The 13,577-nt window shown below is 30.2% G+C and overlaps 1 protein-coding gene across 1 annotated transcript; it reads right to left on the bottom strand.

Moving 5' to 3' along the window:
* Positions 1–1,080: 1,080 nt before the first annotated feature.
* LOC125810493 (cytokinin dehydrogenase 6-like) lies at positions 1,081–3,366 on the bottom strand. The gene is made up of 5 exons (XM_049489962.1): positions 2,713–3,366; positions 2,386–2,513; positions 2,044–2,304; positions 1,700–1,962; positions 1,081–1,603 (listed from the first exon to the last, which is right to left on the bottom strand). The coding sequence occupies exons 1-5, from the start codon at positions 3,338–3,340 to the stop codon at positions 1,282–1,284; spliced, it is 1,602 nt and encodes a 533-aa protein (XP_049345919.1). The 5' UTR covers positions 3,341–3,366; the 3' UTR covers positions 1,081–1,281.
* Positions 3,367–13,577: the final 10,211 nt, after the last annotated feature.

Genomic DNA, 13,577 nt, shown 5'->3' with positions numbered 1-13,577 from the left:
TGAAACAAATGCTTGGTAGTTAACTGGTAGATATAAAATAATTATTAACTAGTGGGACAATTTTTGTATTTGAAAAATGTGAAATCGAGGTTCTCAAATCAAGTTTTTTGGAGAATTTGAGATTCTATATCATGATTTGAAATCATGAGATAAAATTGCATGTCCAAATATTGATCTTATCTCACAAGATGAAATCGCATATTCAAACGCCTAAGTTTATGGCTCTTTTGGGACAATAACATCATAGATTTGTGATTTTCTTCTCTTGCTTTCCTGTGGTTATACACTAATCAAGCTTTCAAAATGATTATAGATGCTTCATCTATTTATGTTTCAAGTTCTAGTGCATGATATTTCATCTCTTCCATTCTTGTTATGTTTGATTGATCTAAGATTTCAACTGTGTAATACTATAAAGTATCATCATCTACGTTGATCGCGTAAATTATTATCAGATTATTTAGAAAAAGAAAAAGAAATGTTTATCGATATTGGTCCTCTTTGTTGTAGAAAGGATAACAGAGTTTTATCCATCCTCCTTTGTTATTGTTTTCGGATATGACTCAACCTATTGAACTTGTGTTGTCCATATGGTCTGAAGCAATTACTTTCACCCTTTGAAGTGCAATCTTCCCCTTGTCCGCGATGTTATTATCTTCCACTTGACATCAGCCAACAAATTAACTAAAAATAAAAAACAAACAAATGATGTTAATTAGTTCAATAGATATGATGTTATTGCTCTGCAATGTAGATGTAATAATTCAGAGAAATTACTATCTCTTCTTATTAACTTATAACGTTATCATAAGCATCGTTGTGTCATCTCGTGATTGTGCTTCTCAAGTTATTGCTGTATAATGAAATCATGCAGGTTAAAGTCCTGTTTGAAATGTGTTATAGTGCTAATGAATGCTTGATTTTCGAGGTTATTGAATCGTCTTCTTGATTTTACTCCATAAATTACATTCTTATAGTATCAGATCACTTGAAAATCAAGACAGGAGATACAATACCATGAGTATTAATTAAAGAATTCATACATTTGAGTCAATACTTTTTGCCTAATAATCTATATATCTTGAAGTGCTACTGAATCTAGCTAGCCTTCTCTTAAACTTACATGTGCAGAAAAGGCATAAGAAATATATGAAGTTAATAGCTATTATTCACATTTTACATTGGCTACAACCAAGTAGTATTCATTTTCTATTCGATCGTGCTGCATATTTACCTAACGTAGAATTAGCCGTTGCTATCAGTTTCAAATAACAACATTTGTTATGAAACTGATACTGCTTTTTGGAAAATATTCTGTCCAGGAGCAAGCATAGCTAAAGGGTCATAAACAGACTTCCTCTGTACAAAAACTTCCCATTTTGGACCAAAGTGTGTCCTCCATTGTTCCTGTGTTGTGTAATGAGGCAAATATTGCTTGACTCCAAGGTGTGATACCTCACAGAAGTCTAAAATTCTTTTGTTTTGAGTTAAAACATGTTGTAAACTGTCAGTTCCATTAGATGAAGGATTTGCATGGGATAAAAAGGCCACAAGATAGATAATATCTTCATCTGGACAAACAAATGAAGTCCTGTTATCCACCCTGAAAAAATAAAAAAAGTAAACATGTCAATTGATTGTACAAGAAGTAGTAGATTTCTTATGTACACGCGGAACGTTATGTAAAAAGGAAAATTACTTTGATTTATGAATTGGATAGACAAGAACAGGTCCATTGTTGGTATCACTTAGTATGTTGCCAAAAACTTCATTAGCAAAGTGTTGTATTTTGCTTTTAGGGACTAGAAGGTTTAGCCATGGATGTGGAAGATCCCAAAGTCCTTTCGATCGAAGTATTAGCTCTGATGCATGAACTCTGTCCAAAAAATCTATGTATGGAACTTCTGACATGAAAAGTGTTGATGGAATATAACTTAGTTGGGATAATAAGTCCTCAATTTCCTGTATGAAAACAACAAGCATTTATATGAGAATTGTTTCATCAAAAAATTAGCCCTGTTTCAAGTTATGAACATGTCTTACCTGATTTACTGTATCGAAATTCTCGGGGTATAAATTTTTGGTTAGTTCAAGGCAATAGAGTGTTCTTCCATCTGATACAAAGTGGCTTGCTTGAACAGGATCTTGAGGGTCAAAAGATGTTCTCCAGTTATTCAGTAGACCTGTTTTGTTCTTAATCACAAGGCCTTCTATGTAATCAAATGTTTTCGATGCAGATATCAAACGCTCTTGATCTCTAGCAAATGTTGAGAAATCAGAGTACAACACTCTTATCCATTTCACCTGTTGAATAAATGAAGAAACACATGTTCAATAAAACTCGAAAACATGAATATCTTGAACTCTATGGTATCTGCTCTTTACCATTTTCGGGGCTCTTTCGAGTGAGATTCTTGCTCTAGTTATTATGCCAAACTGACCAAGTCCTCCAAGAACAGCATGAAAGAGGTCAGCATTCTGTTCTTGTGAACAAATTAGGACTTCTCCTTTTCCTGCAATGAATCCAATTCATGATATGTCGAATTAGGTCACGTGCTGAAATTTTGATATTTGTTGAAAGTAATAGTCAGATTCCCAACTTGTACTATTGAAGAATTGTCTTCAATAACTAACTACTATATCATATCAGACAAAAAAGAATCTTGTGCTAGTCCTACTGAAAATCAATTAGTTTTGGAAAAAATCTCAAACCTGTTACAACTTCCAGCTGGCGGACATTACTGATTTGAGGGCCGTGACGAAATGCCTGTCCACTGATTCCAGCATTAGACAGAGTACCTCCAACAGTAAGATGTAGATAATCAGTCCAAGATTTTGGTGCTAATCCATATTTCAATGTCTCATGCAATATGTTTATCCACAATTCACCAGCTGAGACATCAACATAAGGGAATTGTACTCCTCTGTAGTAAACTTGCATTTCTTGATCCTGCCGTAATGATTCCATATTGATTATAACTCCTCCACGCGCTTGGGCCTGGCCTTGAAGAGAATGACCGTGGCCTCTTGCTGCCACGGTCAGTTCTGAGGCCGGGCCCATTTGCCAGACATGTGTTACTATCTCTGAAATGTCAGTAACAGATTTCGGATGTACTACTGCTAAAGGATGTGAATGAATTTGATTCCCAAAATCTCGGGATGCAAATTCATTGTTTTCAAAAGTTATATAGCCTTGTAGATGAAGAGCCTTCAATGAAGACAGGACACTAGAGAAACAAACTTCTGGCTTCATAACTATCCATATTAGTACCAAAATTGTAAAGCTTCTTACGAACAAAATGTTAGTTTTTCGAGTTAATACTAAGCTCTGGCATGTCATCTCTTCAATAATTTTTTTTTTTAAAAAAATGGAAGAAAGATCTCTTTTTTTTTTTTTGGTTGTGAAGAAAGAAGAATTGAGGAGGAAATTTAAAGATTAAATGAGTGGTAGAGTCAACTTATATTGAGTGGTAAAGAAACCGTATGAAGACTAGCTACTTTTAAGTGGAAGAATTTGAAGTATTTTTTTCTTTCTAGTTCCCTTTTGTTTGGGTATCTTTAGTTTAGTAGTGTAATATAATATAAGACTATAGTCTATATATAAAGCCAGCCAGCCATCACATATACATATGACAAGTTGAATAGAAAAAGTCATAAGAAAAGAAAGATTTCCTCAATCTTTGAACTTTTCTTAACAGATCCTTTTTTCACTTTTTTCATCAAACATATTATTTTAGCATTTATGATTTAAGGATAAGTTTTCCATGTATTGGGTTAATTAATTTCTATCTTACTTGGTCAATACCTTTGGTTACTTACTAGTGGAATACCCGTTTGTTGTTGAAAGGCAAACATTGCGTATCCCTATTTAGATTGAATAAAAAGGACACTGCACAAGGTATGTATGGCATCTAATGAGTCCACAACAGCGGCAGAGCCAGACTTTTCATTAAGCGAATTCGAAATATAAAAAGTAAAAACACATGAAAAGGCTAAATTAAAAGGGATTTAACATCTACTATATATATATATATATATATAAGCGTTACAGAAAATATTGTATCTTCCATATATAGTTAACTTAATTATATATAAGCGTTACAGAAAATATTGTATCTTCCATATATAGTTAACTTAATTATATATAGGAGCAGATTCTTAATTGATTTAGTTTGATTAGTTTCCTTTCATAGATGTTGGAAATCTTATTTTTCCAACAATAGAAAGTTAGAAATATATTTATTTATATAAATATATATATTGTCTTCATGTATATATGGTGTAATTTTTCGCCAAAGGCTTGACCCTTTCTAGTACCGTCCGTGGTCCACAAGATACGTTTAAGTTTCAAGAAAATGCATGTTTTTTGTATATCAAAGGGAAAAAAAAAGTTAAGTATGACTTGTTTTTTTAGTGTTTGGGACCTATTAAAAGGGGGCCTAGCTAGTAGTCATGTGCACTAAAGAAAACACAAAAAAGAAATCTTCTTTTTGCTGCAAATACATATAGCATTTGATGCCTAAGTACCCAACAAATGGACAAACAAATAATCATTCATTCGATTTGTGTTTGTAGATTTGCCCCAAAAAAAAGTAAAATTAAAATTTTGTACTAGATAAAATCAATTTGTTTATGCTGATCTTTACTTTTTAACGGATGACTTGGATTAAATTCTTTTTTTTTCTGATCTTTGGATCCTTTTTAACAGGCCAGAGAATCAAAATGAGATAATTGCAATAAAAATATGGATTCTTTTGTTACCTTTAAAAACATACATTTATTGCTTTTATGAACTGAGGCCAGCAGTAGGGTTAGATTCAGAGATATGGTTCTTATATTTGTGGGATTATTTTGTCTTTGCATTGTAGGCCAATGAAATGTATGGAACATCCGTGAAGCTATCATCATTTCAATCTTGAATATAATATGCTACTAGGATTATGTATATAAATTTGGAAAGCCAAGTGGATATATTCACTTTTTATGTGTTTACCTTTGTAGGCAAAAGTTATCTCATATTTATGTTGGTGAAAGATAACAAATACAGATGAAATCATATTATTGAATCATTTACCCCCACGGATTAGGGTAATTGAGAGTGTGAAACTTCATGATAAGGAGGGTGAGAGCATTGAATCATTTACCACCACGGATTAGGGTAATTGAGAGTGTGAGACTCCATGATAATTAAGGAGGGTGAGAACGATTTTAAGGTAATGTTTTGGTTCATACTAGAATATTCGAATAGAAAAAAAGACTTAGAATTTGATGCAAGCTTCAAATCATATAATTTTGTGATAAATTATAAAAATAGCATTAGATAGTTAGAGTTAATAATTTCCTCGTAAATTCTAAAAATGGAGTTTAGTCCAACGGTTTGGAGTTAGGGGTGGGGTAAATCATATCAAAGACACATGGTGGTGAGTCACACACTTAAAATTCATATTTGTATAGTATGTATGATGTATATAATATCGTTAAGTACTTTTTTATGCTCAGGTTTATAAAATTAAATGAAAAACTATCAATAATTTTTTTTTTTGATAATTTGATGGTGTAAAAAATTTTCATACTTGAATGTGAATGTAACTTAAACTCTACATTTAATCAGATTATTATTTTTTATTAGAAGGTGGAACATGCACTGGCAAGAAGTTCCATAGTTTAATTTCAATATCGAGTATAACTATGTTTCAATTTCTTATTTTGCAATGAAAATTAAAAAAATGGCTCGAAAATATCATTCCAAAAATTTATTCTAATAAATCTTTCACCAACAAAATATCGCAAGTTTAAAAATGTTAATTACATCAATTACAATCTCTACCTATCATATATAGTTAATTACATAATATTAATTAGTATAGGATCTTTTTTAATTGTATATACCATATATGATACTTACCATGTTTAATATTTTACTATATATAATTTTCTTGTAACCTTATAAGGAGATAATCTCCTTTATTCTAATTCTAAAAGACTAATATAAATCAGGATTTTAGCCTTGTTCATATCATCAAAACTGCTAATTGCTTTTCACCACTTTTTTCAATTTGTTACCAACCCAATTAATTTTTTTATGTGGGACTACTAAAGTGAAAAAAATAAAACACCAAAATGATTCATAATTTGTAATAAAATAAAAAGCATGTTAACCTAAAAAGAAACCTCATCAATGTAGATCTCCATCAAAGTCCAGTTTGCATATAATAATAATTAAAAAAGAGAGTATAATATTGTTACTATAATCCAAAATAGATTGCACTCAATTTCTTGAGATTATGGGAATAGTAAGATCTCTATTAATTGAGTGTGAGATGGAAGAGAAGTAGCTAGTAGATAAATAACCCAATCCTATCAATAATTATAATTAGTAGAATAAAACTAATCCTTAGTGCAATATTTGTTTTCTAGAAGAAGAAAACCGACCATTAATAAAGAAATCATAAAGCTATTAAAAAGGGATTTAAAAGAGAATGTTTAATTACATGAGGGCAATCTTTATCACACGTATTGCTCGAGTCCCACCCATTTGGTTTGAGTATAGAAATAATTAAATCTTAAGTAGCATAAACAAAGGGCTAAACATAGCTAAAACAATGGGCTACCAAGAATTAGAGGTGGAAACAAATTGTCTATTTGTTATCAAACTGATTCAGGATGAAGACATACAATATCGTTTTCTTAGAGCTATTATTGAGGATTGTATATATCTATCGAATATTGACGAGAGGGAGTTGCTCGAATGGTAAGCACCCGTCACTTTCAACCCGAAGGTTGCGAGTGCGAGTCACCAAGGGAGCAAAAGGAGTGGGAGCTCCTAGGGAAGGTTAAAAAAATAAATATATCTATCGAATATTAACAATGTTTTTATTAAATACATTTGGAGAATGCCGAACCAATAAGCCAACTTTCTAGCAAAGAAGGGCACAATCATGAAGATTCGTAATCTAACAAAATGCGCTTAAAAATATGGAGTTTTTTTTTATTTTTATTTTTATATACACTTAAGTGACATTGTTTTTGAAAGATTATAAACTTTTTAAATTAGTTTGTTTGTTATATCCAAAAGAATTATTAATTACCGCAAAACAATTCTTTCATTATAATAACCACTCAGATAAATAATGTGTTCCTACATCACTTTTTTTTTAATAGAAAATTTGATCAGTGAAAAAAAAATATTTGACCTAAATGAAAGAAGAAGTACCCTACTTTATTGGTTAAATTGAATCATCTTTGCTTAGCTGAAACAACAAAAACCATCATCTATATTATGCGTAATTTACTTCTAAAAAACAAAGTACTCCAATCACGAAGCTTTAAATAATACATAAAAAAAATTGTGACATGGATTCTATGATTTATATGACATTATTATTGTAAGACCGTGAGTATACAAAGGTACACTTGATAAGTCTTCAACGTTAAAAGACAATCGTTTACGTGACAAAATTAAAAAAAAAAAAACGAGTTAAATGTGGGTGATATAATATAAATTTAAGCTGTGCAGAAGAATGCTATATTTTTGGTTATTGTAAAAATAATAATTCTATTATCTATTGTGAGAAGAATCTTGTGATTTTATGTAATAAAATATAATTACGTGAAAAAAGACACTTACTTTGTAGCGATTTATGTGTAGTTTTCGAAGTACAAAGGTTAAAACACTTTGATCTTATATTTAGGTATAAATTGCTTAATTTTTTCTTAAAAAAATAAAATTTGTATATTTAAAAACCACACAGAAAATATATACCACAAATGAACATAGCTAATAATTTAAAAAAATTAAAATGGAACAAAAGGAATATATACAATTATGTGATCATTTATGAAATTCACCCGCGCTAGAAAAACTTTGTTACTCAGAAATACTCATAAATGTTTCCTTTACCTAGTCCATGTTGCATTTCTCGTAGAAATCATATATTAAGGGTTTTTTTATACACTATTAACTCATATTAACTACATTTTAAAATTTTAAATTTAATTATTAATACTTTAACAATTTTGAAAAATAATAAAAATAATTTTCCATTAATTTGTTAAAATGAACAAATAAAAGGAATTCTTTTTAGTTTGTTGAAGTTATAAAATGAACATGATTTAAGTCACGACATAGGTACATTTCGAGCCATATTTAAGCAATTTAGTGCGTTATTAAATATAATTCAAATTAAAAATTCTAAATAGAAATACAATAATGATAATATTATAAAATAATAAAATTTAGTACGTTGTTTCAAATTACAAAATATCTCTACATCGCATCAAATCATCGATCGTCATAATATTCCTTCAAATCACAAATATAGTTACATTGTATCAAAATATATAGTAAACCTACCAACTGCTTCAAACTATGAAATGTCTTTACATTCCATCAAAGCACCTAATTCCATTAAATTCAAACATCTATTTTCTTTTTTAATTAAGAATGATTACGGGTTGAAAGAATACAGATTTTTAATAATTTTTAATTTTTGACAGTTGAATATAATTTAAATTGATCGGAAAAAAAATATTTAAATTGATCTCACGCTTTAATTTTATTTTTAGGACAAGGTAGAATTGTAACATTGCTTAGCCAATTTTGTTGGTCGATAGATTCTATATAAAGGGAAGAGACATCTCAAAAATTCATACATTCATGTTATATGTTCATAAAGAGATCAAGATGTGGCCTTCTATGTTCGAGAAATACGCTACTAACAATCATCGAATTACGGAGAAATAAAGAGAAATACATTACTAATAGTTAGCCCTCGAATTACGGAGAGATTCAGAGAAATATTGTTAATATTCATATCCAAATCGATGGATTATTACCTTATACTTGCAGCGGATGTCCTTGATTTTGCGATCAAAATGAATTGTTCCACAGTCAGTACTCTTCAAATCACTAGAAAACAAAGATTATGTTTCACAAACTAAATGTCAATTTTGTATGTTGATGTTCTTCTGAAGAAAAAAAAATTGTTTTTCTTGTTTTTTAGTCCTTTGCCCTCTGTTCCTTTTTCTTTTCTCTTTTTTTTTTTTGCCCAGAGAAGCGTTAGATAAAACAATATAAAAAGAGAGTTTCTTTACGTTGGAGCGATTACTTTATAACTGTTCCGCTTTTTAAATTTGTAGTTTATCTTTTCTTTCATAAAACAACATTGTGTCGGATCGGGTCAAATCGAATCGAGTCGGTCCACATGGGTGACCCGCGACCCAAAAACTTACAAATACACTACTAACAACACTCGAATCACGGAGAAATTCCGAGTGTAGAATCAAGGGAAAAACAAAATTGTATTCACATTAACTATTATCAATAAAATATTCTTGTTTCTTTATATTTTTTGTGATTGTAATTTTTTCATCACTTTAAAATTAGTTGCAAACAATCATATAAAATAGAACGGAGGGTTTAGTTATAGGGAAAGGACACGAAGGGTTGCCACATTTGTGTGATGATGATGTTGGCATTGGTGAATTTAAACGAATGATAGCTCAACTAGTAGGCAATCCACCACTAAGCCGGCCGTGTTTTCTTCAATAGCCACGTTAGGGCCGTTAAACATACCCCTATGATTGTCCAACTTTTGTTGGTATGACACCAATATCATTTTTTAACATTTATTTACTTTTAATAACATTTCCTAAAACCTATGTGATTACAACTAATCAATCTTTTCTTATCATGTTCCCCTAGCCCCACTTTTCATTCCACTTTAATCAATGTTTCCTTTGTCTTCTTCCTAATTTTATCAACATATATTCTCCCAAATTGTCATTGCCTTTTCATTTATCTTCTTTTATAATATAATCATAAGAAGAATTAATCGACGTATAGTTTGAAATTCAGAAAAGACATGACGTTTTACTTGTAACAAAATTTAAATTGATCATGAAGTATATCTGATCCAGACGTCACCTATTGCGTTAGCATTACCTTTAATGGGTTTTTTCTCTCTCTCAAATCTTTCTTTTTTATCTATGTCATAACAAGGGGAAATAAATGTTGGTTGGTATGCCATGTGTCGAAGTGTTCTTGAATTTTATGTTAGGATTAATCTTGGAGTAATTGTATCAACTATTACAATGATAAAAACATATAGAAAAATCACATGGTCGGTTAGTGTAAGATAAAAAAAGAGGATTAGGAAAAGAAGGATTAGTGATACACTACATTAAAAAATATTGCCTAATTTCATCATCAGAAAGGGAAAAGGGGAAACAGAAAGAGAACACTAGTCAACTATATATCTGTTTTACTTTCTTAGTGCAATAACTAAAGTAAAAATAATCGAATTACAATTGTCCTCTAAAATTTCTATTCAATTATTTTATACTAATCCATTTTTTATCCCTTGATGAAGAAGAAGTAGGCGTCATTGCTTAGCAAAGAGTTTACTATTGTGGTTCAAGGGGCAGAGCTAGATTGGCGGAAATAAATTCATCAGAATTCAATGATTTAATTAAAATATCATATTTATCTTCAAAAAAATTGACCCACATACCTAAGTAGAATTAAGATAATTTGATAAATCAAATCTCTTCGACCTGTAAAGAAAAATGTATGATGAACTTGACTCAATTCCGATAGCTCAATAGAGAAGATATCAATCCATTTTGTTAATCAATATAAGATGACTTAAAAGAGAAATTTTTATATATAGCAATAGTTTCATTCATAATTATGAAATATAACAACAATTTTTGTATTTACGAAACATAGTGATACTTTGTTTCAAAATATAGTGGAATATAATGTATGTATTCACGCGCAAGTGAAATACATTGTATTCATGTGACTGCATTTCAATGTATAACGCTTGTATTCTATAAAATAAGTTTGTACCATTGCCAAGAATCATTCTAACCCCCACAAAAAGTTACTTGTATGTTGCTGTATTTTATGAGATACACTTATATTTTTGGCTTGAAAAAAAAAATACATGTATTGAGTGTATTTGCTACTAAACTCAAACTCTCTTTATGTATCATAACCTTTTTTTAAAGTGTCACTATTTTGAATAAACATAGGAGCTATGTTTATTGTGTCACGTAGTAATTTCGTAATTTAACACATCTTCTTGACCATTCAGCCCTAAAACACTAGAGTGTGGATTATATAATATAAAGGGGGGAGGGGAGGAGGGGGTCAATATTAGGAATAGGTCTCGCTTTGATAATATGTTTAAAAAAAAATTGAGTCTAACTCATCAACTCTAAAAACTAAATAGCTTATATACGTATTTTTCGTCCCGATATATTATCATCTTTTAGAAATAGCCATTATTTTGAATTTTCAAATTTTACAAGGAAGACTCTACGACATTATCCTGGAATTTCACTTGAATTGAAGCTCTAGGACAATGACTATTTTTTAATTAAAGGCTAAATTAGCTGAAAAATGATTATTCTGTGATATTTTTCTTCATGAGAGTAGAATTACTCAAGACAATTAAAAAAGGGACATAATTAACGCATTAGCTAACACCATATAACATGACAATTCATTTCTTCATCCAATTTATGGCAATTTAACACTGCCAATTGTATGGTATAAATTAAATTTGATCTTGTCTAGATGAGCAATTGATATGACGACATATGGCAAGTGTTCGAGTGTCCATTATTGGAAAAGTTTTCTAGATAGGCATTCCTAAATACTAAATTGAAGAGAAAAATCCTACATTAATTATAAGTGGCGTCTAATGAGTTTGAACATTATTAAGGCAGTGTGTGATTTGGATTTAATCAGAGAGTTTCGAGCATCAGGTAGGAATTAAACAAAAGAAAAGTTTGAACATCGATCCTAAGTGGTTGATTATTAACTTGTGCGTGTTATTATTATTCTTAGCCGTTGTTCTGAATTAATTAATGAAATTATCTCTTTGAAAAACAAAATAAAATTGAATTCTTTTGATATATAAAATTATGTAATTGTCTGACCGTTCATGGTGCTCACTGGACAAGTTATGCATTAGTCACTGTTATTCTTAGGTATAACACCATTATGTTTTTTTTTGTTTGTGTGTATTCAAGTTAGGATGTCGATTCTTTATGTATTAATGCATGCATCTTAACACCGTCATTATGAATTTTTGAAAATAAAAATAACTATTTTTGCCAAATGGACCCTTTAAATATTGTATGCTAATCTCTTTACTTATTCTTGAAATTAATTGACTTATATATGTTAAAGGTTTGTAACAACTTATGAGGACGTGTTTATTTTATATTTTTATAAAAAAACATATACTAATTCTCTATCCACGCCTTGTCTGCAAAGTCTTTTCACTTTTAAAATATAGAAAATTGAATTTAAGTATACCAATTATATTACATAGTTTCAGAGTTATCATCTGATTGGCTCATTGTTTATACTTGTAGGTCCACACATGAGTTCAAAATTGAATTCATGTGAATGAGAGCGTATAATACGTGTACTTCTCTATAAATGATGACTTTACGTTCACTCCAACATGATATTTGAACAAATAAAAAGATTTTATGGAGTTCAACTCAAAACAATTATTAAAAATATTTATAGCATTAAAATGATCATATTCATACGTGAATAATTATATACATAAATCAGAAAGATGATTAATTACTATTGAGAAACCTATACATTAATTAACATAAAAATAAATTTTATTAATGAAAACTTTGGGCATATATACGAACCTTCTATTTGACTAAGTAAGCTATTAGAGACAAAAAGGTAGCAATCTCATCAAGCCTCCATCTTGTCTGTGAAGTGCTCTTTTTCTTTTGATATATATAGTTGACTCATAGTCAACCACTATTAAACCATAGAACTAATTAATTACCGCACATTTTGAATCCTCAACTTTTTTTTTTTTTTATAACCCAGATAACCCGCGGCCTCTACAATCTCTGCCTTTCGGGTGAGCACTTTGTGCGTATTGGGTAAACCTCCCACTGTGTAATAGCCTGCAAACCACACAAGGGATGTAAATCGCACTAGGCAAGCCCTATGCGATAGACTCGACTCAGAAGACATTGAGGGGGATCAATCCTAGATCATCCATGTGGATAACCACCCTCCAAACCATTGAGCCATCCCGAAGGACCCTCAATTTTATATTATAATATAAAAATCAAACATTAATTAAGGAGCATTGTAATATAATACTCAAATATATTTTGTATACCAACAAAACAGAAACCGTCGGTAACATTTGCACAAATTAATTAAGGTGGATTGTTAGGCACCAAACAACTACTAACAAAAAGTCTAAACACCAATTAACGTTATATTGTTAAGGTAACAATAATAATTAATTTTCATAATTATAAGTTCAATGCAACGTTACTGATTGGCTTGATATTTCAACAGTCACGTCTAGATAGGGGCGGAGCTAGTAACCCCAATGCAGGTTGGATCCAACTTAGAAGATTTTGCTCTAACATTGTGTATATATTAATTATATCATTAAATATAAGCAAATATTAAATTTAGAACTCAGTTAATACTTAATAATATTTAAAATTGTCAATATAAGATAAAGTTGAAATCTAAATTTTGCCTTCGCGTGTAGAGAAACCTTTTA

The sequence above is a fragment of the Solanum verrucosum genome, unplaced genomic scaffold (genome assembly GCF_900185275.1).
Source record: "Solanum verrucosum unplaced genomic scaffold, falcon-dt-bn FXZP01000118.1, whole genome shotgun sequence".
Taxonomy (NCBI): domain Eukaryota; kingdom Viridiplantae; phylum Streptophyta; class Magnoliopsida; order Solanales; family Solanaceae; genus Solanum; species Solanum verrucosum.
This window is presented reverse-complemented; position numbering and strand designations above follow the sequence as displayed.